Below are 17,730 nucleotides of genomic sequence, written 5' to 3'. Positions count from 1 at the left end.
GTCCCTTGATTTAACTCTAAAGACGTTTTATAAGAATATAGCATGTAAAATGATTATGTGTCCCAATGGAGAGACAGTTCATAACAAGCTGCAAACAACAGCTTGAGATGATTTACACATATATTTATTTTGTTTACGCTCTTCACTACGATGATCCTAAACCACACTGGATACACTTTGTCTAATTTAGGGTCCCACTGCTCTGTACTCTCACCTGGGGCTCTGCAGGCGATTCACGTACGCAGCGATCAGAGCGTGTTCCTCGTTCATCCGCTGAGCCGCTGCCAAACTGGAGACAGGAAACAAACTTGTTTACGCTGAGAATTTAATCTACTACTTAATTAGTAAATACCACAGAAATCTTGAAATATTTTATTGATTTTTATACAATTGAAAGTCATGTTTTGCTTTCTGTATGCATTATGTATTTATCAGCACGCTCTACTGCGGTCATGTTGCTCACAGCACAGTCAAAGACTTCATGTAATATTTATTTGTAAAATATATTATAGAAAAATGTTTCGACTTTGGCTCGATAGAATCGCTGAATCATTTACATCTTGGTGTTTTCATTACTCAAACAGCCGGATGGAAATACGTTTCAAATGTCTAACTTAAACTGGAACTACAAAAAAAAAAAGTTTGTGCAGTGGGAATTAGTCATTTTAAAAGTCCAGAAAATGCAAACTTATTTTAAGACGGAACAAAATATGACAAAACGCATAACAGGATTTTTTTTTACTCTTCGTGTATTTACCTCTTGGAGGACTCGGGCACTTGGGAGGACAGCAACATGGCTTCACTGGTGTTCCCAATGGGGCGACAGGGGCTGCATAGACACAAACAAACACACGTATACAATGTATTAGACCCTATTAACAACAGTTGGAACACGTTATTATTAAAACACAAATTCCTGCCTGACAGAAAACACACATTCTTACACTCACACTCTCTCTCACGTGATTCTGAGTGCAATCATGCAATAGCGAATTGTTCTAGTCTGAGCAAACACAGACAGGGCAAAGATCACCAGAGGGAGAGAGAGAGAGAGAGTGCGTACCAAGGGAATCGAAAAATACAGAATTTCAGGAAAAATTAAAGTTTGAGAGAGGAATAAACATGACGCAGCATCATAACTGTAAACATACTCACAACTGTGATACTTGCGATCCTCTCTGTGTCTGGCCTGATAATATGCGCAGTGCTGGAGGTCTGTAATGATGACCCGGTCTGCTGATGTTTCAATATCAAACCACCACTTAGGGGCGGAGCAACCAACGTGAAACGCTCTAGAGGCGGGACTTTTGAGATCCTGTGTTATTTGAGGTTTGGCCAATAGACTGCGACTTGGATGTAAATGTTTCACTTTGTCATTTTTTATTTAGCCTTTATTTATACAGGTGTCGATCTCATTGAAACACAAGGTCTCATTTTCAAGAGAGACCTGTTGAGTGGTAACACGACCACACAAAGTTACAGGCAGGACACTAAACACAGAGGCAACACTAAAATACAACACCGTAAAAAAAGTAGTCATGAATAGTAATAGTAATGACCAGCATTCCTATGCTTCTACAACAACCTTCATCCGACTGAAATTAAATCAGTTTTATTGTGGATAAAACTTTAAAGGAATGGCAACATATTAAAAAAAACTTTTGTTGCTGATCATTACAAGAACATTGTAACTAAGAACGAACAAAATAAGTGCTAAAGAATTTTGTTGTCAACTATGTTTCCAAGCCCTACTTCAGTATCCTTGACTCGATGTAACATTGTTTCCATACATACTGCTGAGATAACATTTCAATTTATACTGCCACCACATGTGAGACGGTGTTACTTTTGCTCATCAGTGCCCATCGTGGTTATGAGCGGCATTTACAGGGTGAATGCACATCAAATACAATTGACTTACAAAAAGCGTAAATATTGAATGGAGGTCAAATACTAATCCTTTACTATTAATATATTGGAATGTATATCTAAGAAGTAGCACATGTAACACATGCTGAGAAGTAAGTGGAATATCTAGCCATAGCCGACATAAGGCACTGGTTGAACCCTTCACTACCATTAGTGTGTGAGTTTGAGAGTTCTTACACTATGTTGGAGAGGTTGAGGGTCCGCTCAGGTTCCTCTGGGTAAATAGGATGGGGGGGCTCTCTGGACGACACACAGCCCAGAGTCCTGCTCAGGGCTCGACCAAGCTTCGACGCTGAAGATTTCTACAAACACAAACAACCAGAAAAATAAATATCAGGTCAACATCCAAAAGCTGTGTATGTTTAATGACACTGATGAAAAGTGCTTTACAATACTGACGTGAAGCAGATAAGCTGAGAATATAAACGAGCCCAAAACTGAATCCTGCTGTAAATGATATGTAAAGTCTGCTGAGGATTATAAGGATGGGTTTCCTGTGATAAGAGGATTGTGTTGCACCAGAGATGTATCCCTGAATCACTAATGAGAGAAATTATGCCATGTTTGGAAATTAATATTTCATCAACTTTGTTTCCATCTATTAATAAATTAATCCTTCATTAAAAACATTTTCGCTCTTCAGTTTTCTTTTGGGGATATAAGTATGATTTAATGGATTGTAAAAAAAAATCTCTGATAATGTTACAATTTATCAAGGGGTATTTGCAAGTTCTGGATGCATTGAGATAATCTGTTGTGTGTTACACACACACACACACACACACACACACACACACACACACACACACACACACACACACACACACACACACACACACACACACACACACACACACACACACACACACACACACACACACACACACACACACACACACACACACACACACACACACACACACACACACACACACACACACACACACACACACACACACACACACACACACACACACACACACACACACACACACACACACACACACACACACACACACACACACACACACACACACACACACACACACACACTGCCCCCTGGTGTGCTGAATGAGTAACCACGCAGAGACTCACCCAGGAGGAGTGCTCCTTCATCTGATGCTGGTTGCTATGAGAGCTGCTGGCGTTGCCGTGCCAGAAGCAGTTCTGGCAGAGCTGGTAACCACGGCAACGGAGGCAGCGATAGCGAAACCCCGTCATGCCGTTGCCACGACAATAGGAGCATGACACGGGATGATGGACTGAGAGAAAGAGAGAGAGAGAAGAGGACGAATCCATCATCAAAAGTCTTTCACAGACGAGTTTCAGAAGTTCACTTTTATTCATTTGTTTAAATTATACTTTTAAATAAAAAATCTTTGAAAGTGTTTAACATTTTTATTTATTATATGCTACAAATTCTATTATATTTTGTGTGTGTGTGTGTGTGTGTGTGTGTGTGTGTGTGTGTGTGTGTGTGTGTGGTGTGTGTGTGTGTGTGTGTGTGTGTGTGTGTGTGTGTGTGTGTGTGTGTGTGTGTGTGTGTGTGTGTGTGTGTGTGTGTGTGTGTGTGTGTGTGTGTACCATGCTCCACATTGGCCATGCGGTGCAAGAGAGGCAGCCAGACAAGACACGGAGGAGGGTCATTCACGATGTCCAGGAACATGTTGAGCATCACCCTCTTCTACACAAACAACATTTACAAGAGACAAAGAAATTCAGGGACAGGAAATAAGTTAGCGCTGCGCAGAGGAAATGGGTTGTTGCAAAAACAGTCAAAATTGTAACAGCTGTATTAGAGGTAACATCTAAGAAAAATAAAATAAAATGAACTGTAAACTATGAAATAATTCCTCATAATAGAAGTGGAGGAGGTGTGTGAGCGGACCTGTTGCGGGAAGCATGAGCGTGCCAAGGTGTGTGTGTAGCCAAAGGACGGTCCTTCATGTGCAGCGGTGGGCAGCTTGAGAGCCTCCCTCAGAAAAGAATCAAACTTGGACAAAACCAACACGCCATTGGAGTCCGATACCTGAGAAAACACATCTACAAGCACAACAAATACATTATACATATATTTACTGACTATTCATCCCAACCATAAACAAACTAAATGGTAGCATAACTCTATTTTAACATACGGCAGCATCGACATTGTATTTTCCAAAACAATATTTATTTCTCTCACTCCAAATTGTGAGATCAAGTTTTTTTCTCATAAATGTAAAATGATAGATCTGATATAAGTATGGTTTAATGGATTGTAACAATTTCACTCTGATAATGTTACAATTTATCAAGGGGTATTTGCAAGTTCTGGATGCATTGAGATAATCTGTTGTGTGTTTTTATAGTAAAGCGGTATCAACAGGTACTCACAGCGGAGTTTATCTACCAGTTTCCCTCCACACAGTATGGCCAGCATCGCCTTCACAGAGAGCACCGTCAGGCGGCTGTCAGGCTCACTGAAACAAACACAAATACAAGTATTAGTATAGCATATGTGACCTTCACTTTCACATGTTTAAAGGATCACATTTCTTTCTTCAACATCCACACATTTTCATGTATTTATTTACCTGTCAATGGCGGCCAGTAGGAACTCGACTAACAGGACGGCGCTCTCTTTCTGGTTGATGTTGTGAGTGGTGGGCAGGCGCTTGCTGAGCTGGTTGAACAGCGAGAACACCAAGTTCTCCAGTCGGGTCACCGAGATACCAGCGTTCAGCTCCACCGCGTTCAGACCGGCGTCCCGCACCGCCTCTATCACGTTGTAAATGTCGATCAGATGCACTGGAATGAGACGAAAACAGTCAGTCAAATATTCACCCATAGTGACTTGAGTGTATTTCAACATATGAAAACGACACAGTTGTTGTGACGGCTGATGTTTTTCCTTTATTCTGTCAAGTCAACAGAAAGTTGAAAACTCAATTTTAAATATCCCACACAGACAAGCTGCTTTATATCAAAGTTATTTGACATTCAAATCTCTGTATTCATAATTTGAAGTATAAAACAAGTGCAAAAGAAACCACAAAAACAGCAACAGATACAATTCAACATCAACTAATGTTCCCCTGCAGTAGCAGACCTGGCAGGACTTACAGTTGCATCTCTTCTGAATGAACCTGATCTTACAGGCTGTTCGATACGTAGAGAGAACGATGGCATCCAAGTTCTGCTCCCCTGTGACAAAAGAACAAGACGCTTACAAACTCTGCTGGGTAAGAGGGGGACATGCCATCCATCTCAAAAGATAACCACTTGAATGAACATCAATCTTCAGCATGCTAAATATGGAGTTATGGATATGGAGTTATGCACGTGAAGACATTTTGCAACCAGAACAATAAAGGAAAGGAAAGAAGAACATCCTGGGTGCTGTGCAAAGGCCATGGTAAGCTTATATTGGGGGTCAAGGGTTACTCACCAAGCTCTACGAGGATATGTCTCCCCTCTGTTTCTGCCACTGGAGTCCCCCTCCCTCGGTCTCTCTGCCCCCCCTCCTCCATCACCATCCTGCACAAAACACAAAACAGCAGGAAAAACTCAGCACCTGGGATTCCATCTATTCCAACGCATTCAAAAATGTAATGAAAAACTAACTATTTTAGGTTTTCTACAGATCTAGATTACATCAAATGTTTATCTGCAGTCCCGGTCTTGTGTTACTATATGTTTTGTAAATGTATGAGCATTGTTTGACTCAATGCATTTCTGTTTTGGTCTTTCATAAGAAATATGGGCAACAATGACAAACGGCATTCAATGACGTTCTCTCACATGTTTCTGGTGGATTCGAATTGTTCAACTTTTTTATAAAAAAGTGACTTTGAAATCAGATAAACCTTGGATGGAAACCTCGAGTGAGTAAATAGGTTGAGCGCACACTGACACTGTGTAACTGTGACTTTTATTTTTACACACAGGACTACTGAATGCATACCGACACACACACCCGCACACACTAACTACAGGCAGCAACTCAGAGTCAAATTCAGGGCCACCAGAGGATGAGCTGAGTGCTCGGTAAATAAACACATTAATGGGAGCAGCTGAGGAAATCTGATCTGCAGGCTGGCATTTACACAACTTAACAAGGGCGCAGAGATAAAGAGAGGAAGGGCGGACTGTAACAGACAGAAAGAAAGAAAGACCAGAAGAAAGAAAGAAAGAAAGAAAGACAGAAAGTAAGAAGGAAAGAAAAGAAGGAATGAAGTAATTAAAGAATAAAAAAGAAAAACAATAAAAATGCCTATGCCTTTTAAAGGTCCCATGTCATGGCCATTTCTACTGATCATAATTCCATTGTTGAGGTCGACTAGAATACATTTATATTGTGCAATTTTCCAAACTCACATTGGTTTCTCAAACTGCATCTCTGTGTAGTATGTGTAGTATGTGTATTCACTCTCTGTCCTACACGGCTTGTTGGAGCTCCTGCCCCCCCCCTCCCTGTGAGCCCAGTGTCCGTCTGCGAGACAGTGAGACACAGCCCGAACACACACACACCCGCAGCCTGGCTGGGAGTTTGTGTGTGTGCCCAGGCTGAGTTCCGCGGTGTCTCGCCGACCCCACACCAGTGAGCCGGCTCACAGTATCCCGCTCCTCGCAGCAGCGAGCCTCGCAATGTCCCGCCAAGGGTGTGTGTATGAGGAAGTCCGCGGATTGGTCCAAACGTAACGGCTCCGCGGACGTTACGTCACTATACCCGAAATACGCCACTATACCCAAGAAGCAAACAATGGAAAAAGAAAAATCTCCAACGAGGCGTTCTGGGGCAGCATAGACAGGTCTTTTCTGTGTTAGAGTTTTACTCGGTACAGGGTGTACTTTGAGGGTTTGTGACTCTGCAGACCGTTTACATGCAGAAAAAGCACAAGACAAACTAGGAGGAAAATTCCGACAGAGAAATCGGAGAAAGAAAGAAAGAAAGCGAGGAATTAAAACAAAACAAATTAGTATTAAGGAAGGAAGGAAGGAAGGAAGAATACAAAAATAAAGTTAGCTGTAAACCACTGCTATCAGGTAACACTGCAGGATATCAGTCGCCATGGTAACAGTTACACTAAACCACTGAAGTGCCACACACACAAATATTTGCATGGGAAAAATGGCCCATATCGGGATTCTGCTGTGCCTGTTAACTGTTTTGGACTATGAGAAGATCTCTAGTCATTCTGAGAAGTCTACTGAATTCAGGTCTGTTCTGCCACCCGCAGTGGGCATCCCCTGCAAAGGTTCGTATGTGTTGCTCAAACAATTACCGGTTGCCTTGTCACAGACAATCTGCTCGACAAAATATGTTTGTCTTTTTTGTTTTCCTGCGATGATGGTTCTTCAGGACTGCTTCTTAAGCTCAAATCACACTCTCGCAGACTTTTCCAGTGTTTCTAAATTAGATGACAATGTATGCGTGTCGCTTAAGAGGAAAAGATGCCTGGTTTTGTTGTTATTACTGTCAGGAAATGTACAACCTAACCCTGGTCCGCCCAGTAGTAATAGTCAGATCGCTACTCCTGCTGATTTTAAAGCTAGGTCTGGGTTGGGTTTCATCCACTTGAATGTGCGCAGTCTGTTAGGTAAACTAGATTTTGTCCGTATCTGGGCGAGCTCGACTGACGCTATTGTTTTATCAGAAACATGGCTAAACAAATCTATTTTGGCCTCTGACATTGCCTTAAATGGTTTTAATGTGTATCGTACCGACCGGCCTAATAAAGGTAGTGGCGTTGCCATTTATGTTAAGAATAAGTTCAGTGTATCCACATTAGTTTCCAAATCGATCAGTAAGCAATTTGAATTTTTAGCCATAAATATAGAAGTGGCAAAGGGTCAACAGGTCATGGTAGTGAGTTGTTACAGACCCCCCTCAGCTGTCAAAGACTCCTTGCCTTCGCAAGAAAATCTTTTATCGCAACTAGACTACAAGAAAATAGTGCTACTTGGAGATTTTAACTGGGACTGGTTAACTGCAGTGTCAGAGGATTTTAAAAACCTTTGTATCTCTTTAAATGTTACTCAGATTGTGGACAGTCCTACTCGCCATAACATTAAGTCCCCTAATAAATCCTCCCTAATTGATCTCATTTTAACTAATGTTCAACATAAATATTCATCTGTGGGAGTATTTGCAAATGATCTGAGTGACCACTGTGTTGTAGCCACAACTAGGGACACTAAAGTCCAAAAGGTTAAACCTCGCATTATCATTAAGAGAGACATAAAACATTTTGTTGAGCAGGGTTTTGTGCATGATCTGTTTGGGTTTGATTGGGGTAAAATCGATCTGTGTGCTGATGTAGAAACCGCATGGTCTTATTTTTATCTTGGTTTTATGGAGATCATTGATAGACATGCACCCCTGCGTAAATTTAACGTAAAGGGACGAGACAATCCTTGGTTTTCTGCTGAATTATCTAGTCTCCTTCATGAGAGAAACAAGGCCTGGGCAAAGGCTAGGAAATCAGGCTCAGAGGTAGAATGGCTGCGCTTTAGGCAGCTAAGGAATAGCTTCACTTCACATCTCAAAAGTGCTAAATCAAAGTACTATCTGTCAGTTACCACAAAGAATCTGAATAATCCTGTAAAATTTTGGAAAGCCATTAAATCGTTATCCACCGGCGATATCCGTAATGACCTACCTCCGTGCCTTACCACAGCATCTGGCTCTATATCGGATAGGGCTACTATGCTAAATTGCTTTAATGAGCATTTTGTGTCCTGTGGTTCTCCATTTGATTCTGTCACTAACTCTGCTTCTGTGAACACTACAGTCGGTGACTCTGAAAAACGTGTATTGAAAAACCCTTTTAGTTTTACCCCTTTTACTGTTGATGTTGTTCGTGAAGCTTTAACCAAGCTAGATCCTAAGAAACCGGCTGGCCCGGACAACGTAGAACCTTTCTTTTTAAAGATAGCTGCAGATTTTATTGCTCCACCTCTCACTACTCTTTTTAACCTCTCCCTCAGCACTAACACAATTCCAAAATTGTGGAAGTCAGCTTATGTCCTGCCTTTGCTGAAAGGAGGGGAGGCCACCTTATTAAATAACTATAGGCCAATCTCTAAGTTGTCAGTTCTGGCTAAGGTTCTTGACCGCCTAGTGAGTGAACAGGTAAAGGAGTTTTTATGTACAAATGACATCCCGTCTAAACATCAGTCAGGATTCAGAAAGAAACACAGCACCATCACTGCCACGATGAAAGTGGTGAATTATTTGGCGAGTATTTTAGATAATAAGCAGAGTTGTGCAGCTCTATTTATTGACCTGTCCAAAGCTTTTGATACCGTCGATCATCGCATTTTAAAGCAGAGGCTAGCCAGTATGGGCATGTCCAGCCATGCAGTGGGTGGTTTGTGAACTACCTCTCTGAAAGGTCCCAATGTGTTCATTTTGATGGACTGTCTTCTGAGTGGTTGAACAATGCAAATGGTGTACCACAAGGTTCTGTTTTAGGACTACTTTTATTCTCCATCTACATCAACAGTTTAAGTGAAAATGTGGATGAAGCTACTTTACATTTTTATGCGGATGATACCGTGATGTATTGTGCAGGTCCCTCCATTAAGGAGGCTGGTGTTAAATTACAGGCTGTTTTTAACATTATTCAGACTCAGCTCTCTGAACTAAAGCTTCTTTTAAATGTGGATAAAACCAAGGTAATGCTCTTGTCTAAAGCTAAAAAGACACCAGAGCCTGTTTTAGATATTGTAACTACGCAAGGAATAAAACTTGAAGTGGTTACCTGTTACAAATACCTGGGTATCTGGCTTGATGATTGTCTCACTTTTAAACTTCATGTCAATATCTTGCTTAAAAAACTGAGGGTTAGGCTAGGTTTCTTCTTCAGAAACAAGTCCTGCTTCTCGCTTGAGGCCAGGAAAAGGCTAGTCACTGTGACCTTTTACCTGTGCTGGACTATGGGGATCTGGTCTATATGAATGCACCTGCCAATTGCCTGGTCAAGTTAGATGCTGCGTATCACAGTGTACTAAGATTTGTTACTAACTGTAAAGCATTAACCCATCACTGTACCCTGTATGCAAGGGCTGGTTTGCTTTCACTAACTGTACGGAGGCTCAGTCACTGGTACATTTGTATATATAAAGCCATGTTAGGGAAACTTCCATCTTATATCTGCTCCCTGATCTCACGGAGAATTGTAAGTGGCTACTGCCTGAGATCGAATGCTGTGGTTTTATTAAATGTGCCAACTGCTAGGACTGTCTTAGGGAAGACAGCTTTTAGATGCGCAGCTCCTCTGTCTTGGAATAGTCTGCAAATTAAATGGAAACTGAACAATCTGGTGCCACTAAATGTTTTTAAAGCTCGGTTGGATGCTACTCAATCGGAAGCTATTGGTACCTGTTTATGTGGATAATTATGTAAATGATGCTGGATGATGTCCTTTTGTTGTTCTATTGAGACTACTACTTGAGCAGGTCTCCCTTGAAAAAGAGATCAATGATGTCAATGGGATTTATCTATATAAATAAAGGTTTGAAATGAAATGAAATTCCTTGTATAAATGTGGTGACAAGCCAACCCCCAACTCACACACGCACTCCTTAAGAAATTGGCACTTGCACACAATGCACACAAACACACACACACACACACACATTCCAGAGGGGATTTGAAAGCTTCCCAGGAGACTTCATGCTTCATCCAGACAAAGGAAAGATTCCTCCTTTCAGTCACTCTCTCACACACCCGCTCTTTCAGAGACACACACACTCTCTCTCTCTTACAATCACACACTCTGCATACAGCTGTTCGATCTCTAAAAGCTGCTGATACTACCAGTCACTTAAGTGTAACTTTCTTATTCTTATGATCAAAATATTATCTGGACAACTTATAGCAACAGTCTTGCCACTCCTTCAAAATGCCCTTGAGTGAGACACCAGAAACACACTCTGCAACCTTTGTTAGAGCCAAGAGGACATCTCATGTTACCAGACCAAAACTGCTCAATATCTCAGACATATGTTTGATAAAAAACTGGGGTACACAGATACATCAGGAGCTGAGCTAGGAGAGAGATATATTGTACAAGTACAGCTCCGACTTGTTTTCTGAGTTTACAACTATAAAAGGAGAAATCCGGTTTTATTGTTATCCATGTGTTTGGGAACGCCTGAGGTCGTCCATTTTCATATTTTATTTTCAACCAAAACTAACAGTCCAAATGAAAAGATATTTAGATGATTTCATAAAAACAAGCAGAGTAGCACATCCAAACCTTTAGAAAGCTGTTACCATTATTTGCTTGGTGTTTTTGGCTTGATTCCTTTACATAACTTTGTTTCTTCTTCAAAAAGTTGCCAGTTAATTTTATGAAACATCTTACTCACCGACTCATGTTACAGAACAGTAATCAGATAGTTTGCTTGTTTGGCATTGCAGTTCTGGGCCTGCACAGGAAATAGAGTGGGTCTTAGATTGGCATCATCATTTGAAATGAAACTTGGGGGAAAACAAATGTCCTCAGGATAAATAAAGTTGCAAACTGGGACACGCCGACTCCTTCATAGCAGGAGAATTAAAAGACCTGCCAACCGTGACCTTCTGCAGATCTTAAGAACCGAGTGTTAAATCTCGAGTATGTGTCCCCTTGCCAACACTGACCTCAATTACAGAGAAGTCCTTGAACAAGGCAGATCGATTATTAAGTGTTAAAGCAACGGTTTGACCTTTTGGGAAACACGCCGTCAGATTCCAGCAGGCAAATGAGTTTTCCTAAATGGTGAACTAGTCCTTTAAATTAACTGAGTAGAGTGAACGTAACAAAAACTCAAATTCTCTCATTCAATTACTCACCATCCCAACAAATTAGACCTGCATATAAACTCAAATGGAATTCCAAAATAATGACTTATCTTGGTGTAACTATAACCAAAACATTTTCTAACCTGTTTGAAGCCAATTATAACAAAATTGACAATATCCGAAAGGATGTAGAAAGGTGGTCCACCCTCCCTTTAGACTTCAGTGCCAGAATACAAACGGTTAAAATGAATATCCTACCTAGGCTGCTGTATTTTTTTCAGTCTCTTCCAATTGATGTTCCACAAAAAAAATCATAACCTGGGACAGGATGATTTCTAGATTTGTTTGGAATAGTAAAAAACCAAGAATACGATTTACGACACTTCAGTTGCCTAAAAGTAAAGGGGGAATGGCTTTACCAAATCTTAGGGAATACTTCTATGCAGCCCAACTAAGACCTTTGGCCTACTGGTGTAGACCAGATTATGAGTCTGGATGGAAAGCCATGGAAAGGGAGGTGCAGGGTCACCACATTCAGGCCTTGGTAGGAGATAGGAATTTGGTGAGGGCTCTGAGAGGTGAAATGGATCCGATAGTTGCGTTTACACTAGAGGTCTGGAATGCTGTAGTAGCAAAATACAAATTAAAGAGAGGGACACACACGCTCAGGTGGTTTGCATACGATTCCAATTTTAAACCAGGGGTGTACGATCCAGCATTCAAAGGATGGGTACAAAAGGGCATAACAGCAATGTGTACGGTTTCAGAAAAGGGTGAATTGATGGGTTTTCAGGAATTGCAGGCAAAATATGGTATTACAGACAGGGATTATTTTAGATACATGCAGTTAAGTCACTATTTTGTAAAAGAGATCAGGCTAAATGCAGATGAATCTTTAGATACTGTAACTGGGGTGATTGTGGATGCGTATCAGCAGAAGGGGTCTCGGATCATCTCTGCTTTCTACCGGGCTTTGGGGGGAAATCGACTATCTACATAAAAGCAAAATGGGAAGCAGAGTTACAAATAAAAATGTCAGAGGAAGAATGGTTTCAAATGTTCGAGACGCAATTTACAAACTCATTAGTATGGAGGGAATTCTGCTGGAAGAACCTGACTCTCTTTTTCATAACACCCAAAATAAAGAGCAGGCAACTTGGTGTACAGCAACAGTGTTGGAGGATGTGTGGGAACACGGAGGCTGACCACTCGCACATTTTCTGGACCTGTAGAAAGATAAGGTTATAAGGTCATATTGGGAGAAGCTTAATGTAGTTGTCAAAATAATTTTGGGTTATGGAATCCCAAATACCTGCCCGGTGATGTATCTTGGGAACATTGTTGTGATGGGAGGCGATCTATATTTGATTACGGTTTTACTTGCAGCGAGTAAGAAAGCTATAACCAGAAATTGGCTTAATGTGAACGCTCCAACTCAGGAGCAGTGAATGGAAATTGTTCAAGATATTTCTGTCATGGAAAAGTTGACATATGTTTTGAGAATCCAAGAGAATGCATTCAATAGGAAATGGGAAAAGTAGAATATTTACATGGTTGACACCAATGAGTAAGTGAATAAATAATTCAATCTTGTACGGTATGTGTGAATATTGAAGGTCTTCAGACAACTAGTATTTATTGTGCTTTATTTTACAACTGATTTGTGTGTATTTTGTTTTGTTGTTCTGTTATTATTGTTGTGAAAACTCAATAAAAACATAAGTATACAAAAAAAAGAAACTGAACAGGTGGTTGTTGCCACAGTTTTATAGAGACTCGTTAAAACTTTATCGAAGAGCTTTGGACGTGACAAAAGCCACAAAAAGAGCCTCCCCTTAGATCACCAGTTACCACCCTGGACTCCCATGGTGCGTAATTGTTATTTCCAGCCTCAGCGATAACTACACCCTGTCTGTCTATGTCTGTCTGTTGGTGTAAAGTTGACACGGGGGAACATTTGGTCGGTGAGGTTTGCTTCCTATTTTAACTCTGCTAGCTTTAAACTATCTTAGATATAATTATCCTTCCCGCAATTACCCCCAACTGAGTCAGAGAGCCAGGAACTGCCTGGCTGCCGTTCTCCCAATCACTGGGTCAAAGGAAAAAAGGTTGGTCACAGGAAATACATCCAAATATTGGATAAAAGTGAACTCAAAACAGACTTTTACCCAGGTACCTGTTTCATAAATAAATGGTGTTGCCAGTAGCAACCTTACCAAAGTTAACTCAAAATAATAAGAGTAGGTCAAACCAAGCTTAATGTTATTGGAGGTAAACGCATCATTATCCTGAAACCATTCAAGTTACAGTTCGATTTTTCAGTCTGGACTATTTGACGAACATGGCAGAAAATACAATGTTTTAGTTATGACAATTGCGAACATTTTTAGGCTGTTAAAACATAAAAGGCATTGCAATATTTGAGACGGTAGAAGAGACATTTGTTTGGATTACATATCGAGTTGATAATGACATAGATAGTGTAAAATAAATATGTTCTGCGACCATCTAACTTTCATTGACTAAAAACCCACTGAGAGGGTTAAAGTTATAAGACAATAACACAAGAGGGGAGCTCAAACATCGCCCTGGTAACGACCCGTCAATCACAGGGAATCCCGCCCTAGAGCACACCCAGCTTTATTGTCCTTTTAACTCTAATTTACAAAATAAACACCATGCTGTATTGGAGAAGACTTGGACCTAGCCATTAAGACCATAAAGTCATTAGGACAATGTTTACTGAGGTAATAAATCAAGTAAAGAAGATTTTCTCAAAGACTTCTACACATCAGGACAGAGCAGTGGAAATTCCATTTTCAGACCATGGGGTTGTTTTGTGGACAAATCAAACAACTGTATTAGTGAATGATAAGCAGTGAACATCTAGATTTGTTACCACTTATCGGTGTCTAGAAACACACTTAATGGAAAATCCCAAGTTTTAGCAACAGATGTCTGACAGAGTACTTCATTTGTGCCGTGTCTCTGTTTTGCAAAGTTAACGACAGAAGACAAGAGGAAGACAACAAAGTGAACGGAAGTGGAGAAAGGTATAAGCATGTGCTGCTTTTCTGTGTGTGTGTGGGTGGCAATGCACACTGCTCTGTTGCACCGTGGTGCTTTATTACGGCTGACATTTGCTGAGCTGTACCGAAACAAACAGCACACACACTCCTGAGAGGACACACTTTCAGTCTCACAACACTTCTGGCTTAAGATGGGTTTAGAAAATGTTGAATGAGTTGAATGCTTACATGTTCAGTGTGTGTGAGTGTCAGATACTACAACAGGTGTGTGTGTGTGTGTGTGTGTGTGTGTGTGTGTGTGTGTGTGTGTGTGTGTGTGTGTGTGTGTGTGTGTGTGTGTGTGTGTGTGTGTGTGTGTGTGTGTGTGTGTGTGTGTGTGTGTGTGTGTGTGTGTGTGTGTGTGTGTGTGTGTGTGTGTGTGTGTGTGTGTGTGTGTGTGTGTGTGTGTGTGTGTGTGTGTGTGTGTGTGTGTGTGTGTGTGGTCATACCTTTTTGTGTCCGGGGGTCACACAGGACAGAGGAGCTTCAATAATGGAGGGTCTGGAGAAGAAGAGAGAGAGAGAGAAGGGAAAAGCAATTTGAAAAGTCTTTTCAGTCTGTAGACAATAATGCCAAAAGTTCTTTGTGGGTAGCGAAGGACACACAGTTTTCTGTCGGGTACACACTCTCCCACATCTCTATACATTCTGTAGACCTATAAACATCCATTTTTCTATAAATACATTCGTGTTATTTATCGTTTGTTGTCACAGCTGATGTGAAAAGGGATCGTTTTTTGTATTTATGACGGATGCATTGCAGGTTTTTCTGAATGGAAGACTTTGACTGGTAGTATTTCATATCAGCCATCACGGATATTAATCATTTTCTTAAAACCAGGGCTGATATAGCAACAGATCACAAAGTACACCCTCTACTTATGAAACACTCACGCTTATCATTTTAAGTTACTCCTTAACACAGGAATTTGGATAATTTCAGGTTATTACACTTATTAAAGTCAATCCAAACCAAATTCTTCCATCTTCTTGACATATGCACAGAATATATTATTGTGAAGCTGGAAACAAGTTATAATTATTCAGTGTTTTGATGAAACATATTAGAAAGGACAGCAAATGCTGAACCGCTGCCAGGTGGCAACAAAACCCTCCCAAAAACAAAATATGATAATTATAAGGAACTGACATGGCAGTGTTTAACAAGCTCTCACAGCAGCAAAGTCAACAACAAAGACTACAAAATAATCGTCCCACAGAGAGTCTAACTCAAGCCTTATGAACACAAACAAAAAAACAGGATAATTATGCTCCTGCATTAGCCTATGTTAAGGCTAAATTCCTGCATACAGCTATAACGGATAGGTGTGAATGCAAAGACAACCTAAAGTAAATATAGTTATGTAAACGACATCGAGCCTGAATATCAGTCAAGCACATGACAAGAGGAAGTCACATGCTGTCAGTGGGTGTCAAGCAAGACAGACAGATAGCTGATACAGTAAGTGAGTATTTGACTATATTTGAGTTCTTGAAATGCCACAGCAACCAAAAAGCTGCAACACTTAACGCCCATAAGCTATGTTCAAATGTGTTTGCACATTATCAGCAGACATGTTGACATATCAGTGACCAGAAATAGATGTTCCTGTTACCCTCAAACGCCACACTTGCTAGAATCATCACATTGAAAACTGTCAACATGCCACGAGATGTTCCGCTGTACTTTCATAACATGTCGCCCACTTTCACACCAGTTAGATCAGGAGACCGAGCTTCAACAAAGCACTGAAAGACTTCTTTAATTTAAGTTTGGAATTCATCCCTGATGTGTTTAGCGGAATAATCAATTAAGTATCAATCATTTTCAACTAACAAATACAAAAACCATGGAAGTCTCTGATATATCACAGCCTTTTGTGTCACTTGTATCGAGCAAGTTGACATCACAATGAATAAGGGAAATAGTGTGGCTGTAGTCTTAATACAAATTAAATACATCAATGATAATAATACACAGATCGATCAATAATTCCATTATAATGATATTCATTATTTGCAGCCATTTATCTGAACATTAACGGCCCGTCCACACGGCGGCGTGCGTTGAAGCTTCAACGCTTCTGCCCATTCACTTTGAATGGGGTGAAGTCAAGCTTGGCCGAACTGCATTGTGGGAGCGTCACTTCGCTTTGCTCGCATTGCTCGCTTCAAAGGTTGAGCAATGTTCAACTTTTGAAGCTTCGACGGAAGCGCCAGCCAATCAAATCATATGCCAGTAAAAGCTCTAGCCAATCAAACCGCGTGCTTGTGTGTCCGGGGCGGGAGATTCATGCGATTGGTTGTTGGTCGAGTTTCAGACACGCCCCCCGGCAAGCTTCAACGCACGCCGCCGTGTGGACGCTGCGTAACCTATAGCCTTCTTAAGCTATCATGCATGACAGCATGATGCAAATATTATGACATTTAACGTCGTCAACATTTACTTCTTCACTCTCTTCTCACTACACAGTGTTTGAGTGATCGTGTGTGTGTAGGAGGATTGCACATCAGTGCAGAGTCAGACCACCCAACCAGTGCACCTGTGCATTTACCACACGTACCCACACATGCCCACACACACAGTATCTCATCTGAGCAGTGGTTAAACTTGTGTGTGCAGCCCGACACCTGAAGAAGGCAAATGTTCCTGAAAACAAATAAAAACTCTCTCTTTCACACCTGCTCTTAAGAATCAGTTGCTCTCGGCCTAAAACGTGAAAGCTACAGTCTTCAAAACCACTCTGTCTTACGCACACTCTCGACTCACCGGTGTGATCTGTGTGTGAATCCAAAAAGCTCAAGGGTTGTTGGACAGAAGAAGCAACACAGCGAGGACACAAATACAGAAACAGGCGTCAGGAAGGCGAGGTGGTACCAAAGAGGGGTAAGAGGGTGTTTACCACCCTCAGTCTGCACACCACACACACCATGCATGCCACATGATCACATGACCATT

At 41.0% G+C, this 17,730-nt stretch overlaps 1 protein-coding gene across 6 annotated transcripts in view; it reads right to left on the bottom strand.

The window, feature by feature from the left end:
• Nucleotides 1–17,730, bottom strand: part of LOC117439499 (dystrobrevin beta-like) — a 35,641-nt gene that overhangs the window by 13,805 nt on the left and 4,106 nt on the right. For 5 of the 6 annotated variants that reach the window (XM_034075401.1, XM_034075402.1, XM_034075400.2 and 2 more), the window contains exons 2-12: nt 15,222–15,273; nt 5,360–5,448; nt 5,035–5,115; nt 4,506–4,719; nt 4,306–4,391; nt 3,818–3,972; nt 3,514–3,613; nt 3,025–3,191; nt 2,107–2,231; nt 758–829; nt 215–289 (exon numbers count right to left, since the gene is read on the bottom strand). In XM_034075401.1, coding sequence (XP_033931292.1) covers nt 215–289; nt 758–829; nt 2,107–2,231; nt 3,025–3,191; nt 3,514–3,613; nt 3,818–3,972; nt 4,306–4,391; nt 4,506–4,719; nt 5,035–5,115; nt 5,360–5,447 — 1,163 coding nt within the window. In that variant the 5' untranslated portion in view covers nt 5,448; nt 15,222–15,273. Of the gene's footprint in view, nt 1–214; nt 290–757; nt 830–2,106; nt 2,232–3,024; nt 3,192–3,513; nt 3,614–3,817; nt 3,973–4,305; nt 4,392–4,505; nt 4,720–5,034; nt 5,116–5,359; nt 5,449–15,221; nt 15,274–17,541; nt 17,644–17,730 lie in introns of those variants that run through there. The other variant, XM_034075399.2, reaches the window with a different exon arrangement.

Source organism: Pseudochaenichthys georgianus, chromosome 24 (assembly GCF_902827115.2).
Source record: "Pseudochaenichthys georgianus chromosome 24, fPseGeo1.2, whole genome shotgun sequence".
Taxonomy (NCBI): Eukaryota; Metazoa; Chordata; class Actinopteri; order Perciformes; family Channichthyidae; genus Pseudochaenichthys; species Pseudochaenichthys georgianus.
Note: the sequence above shows the minus strand (reverse complement) of the source record. Positions and strands in the feature narration are given on the sequence as shown.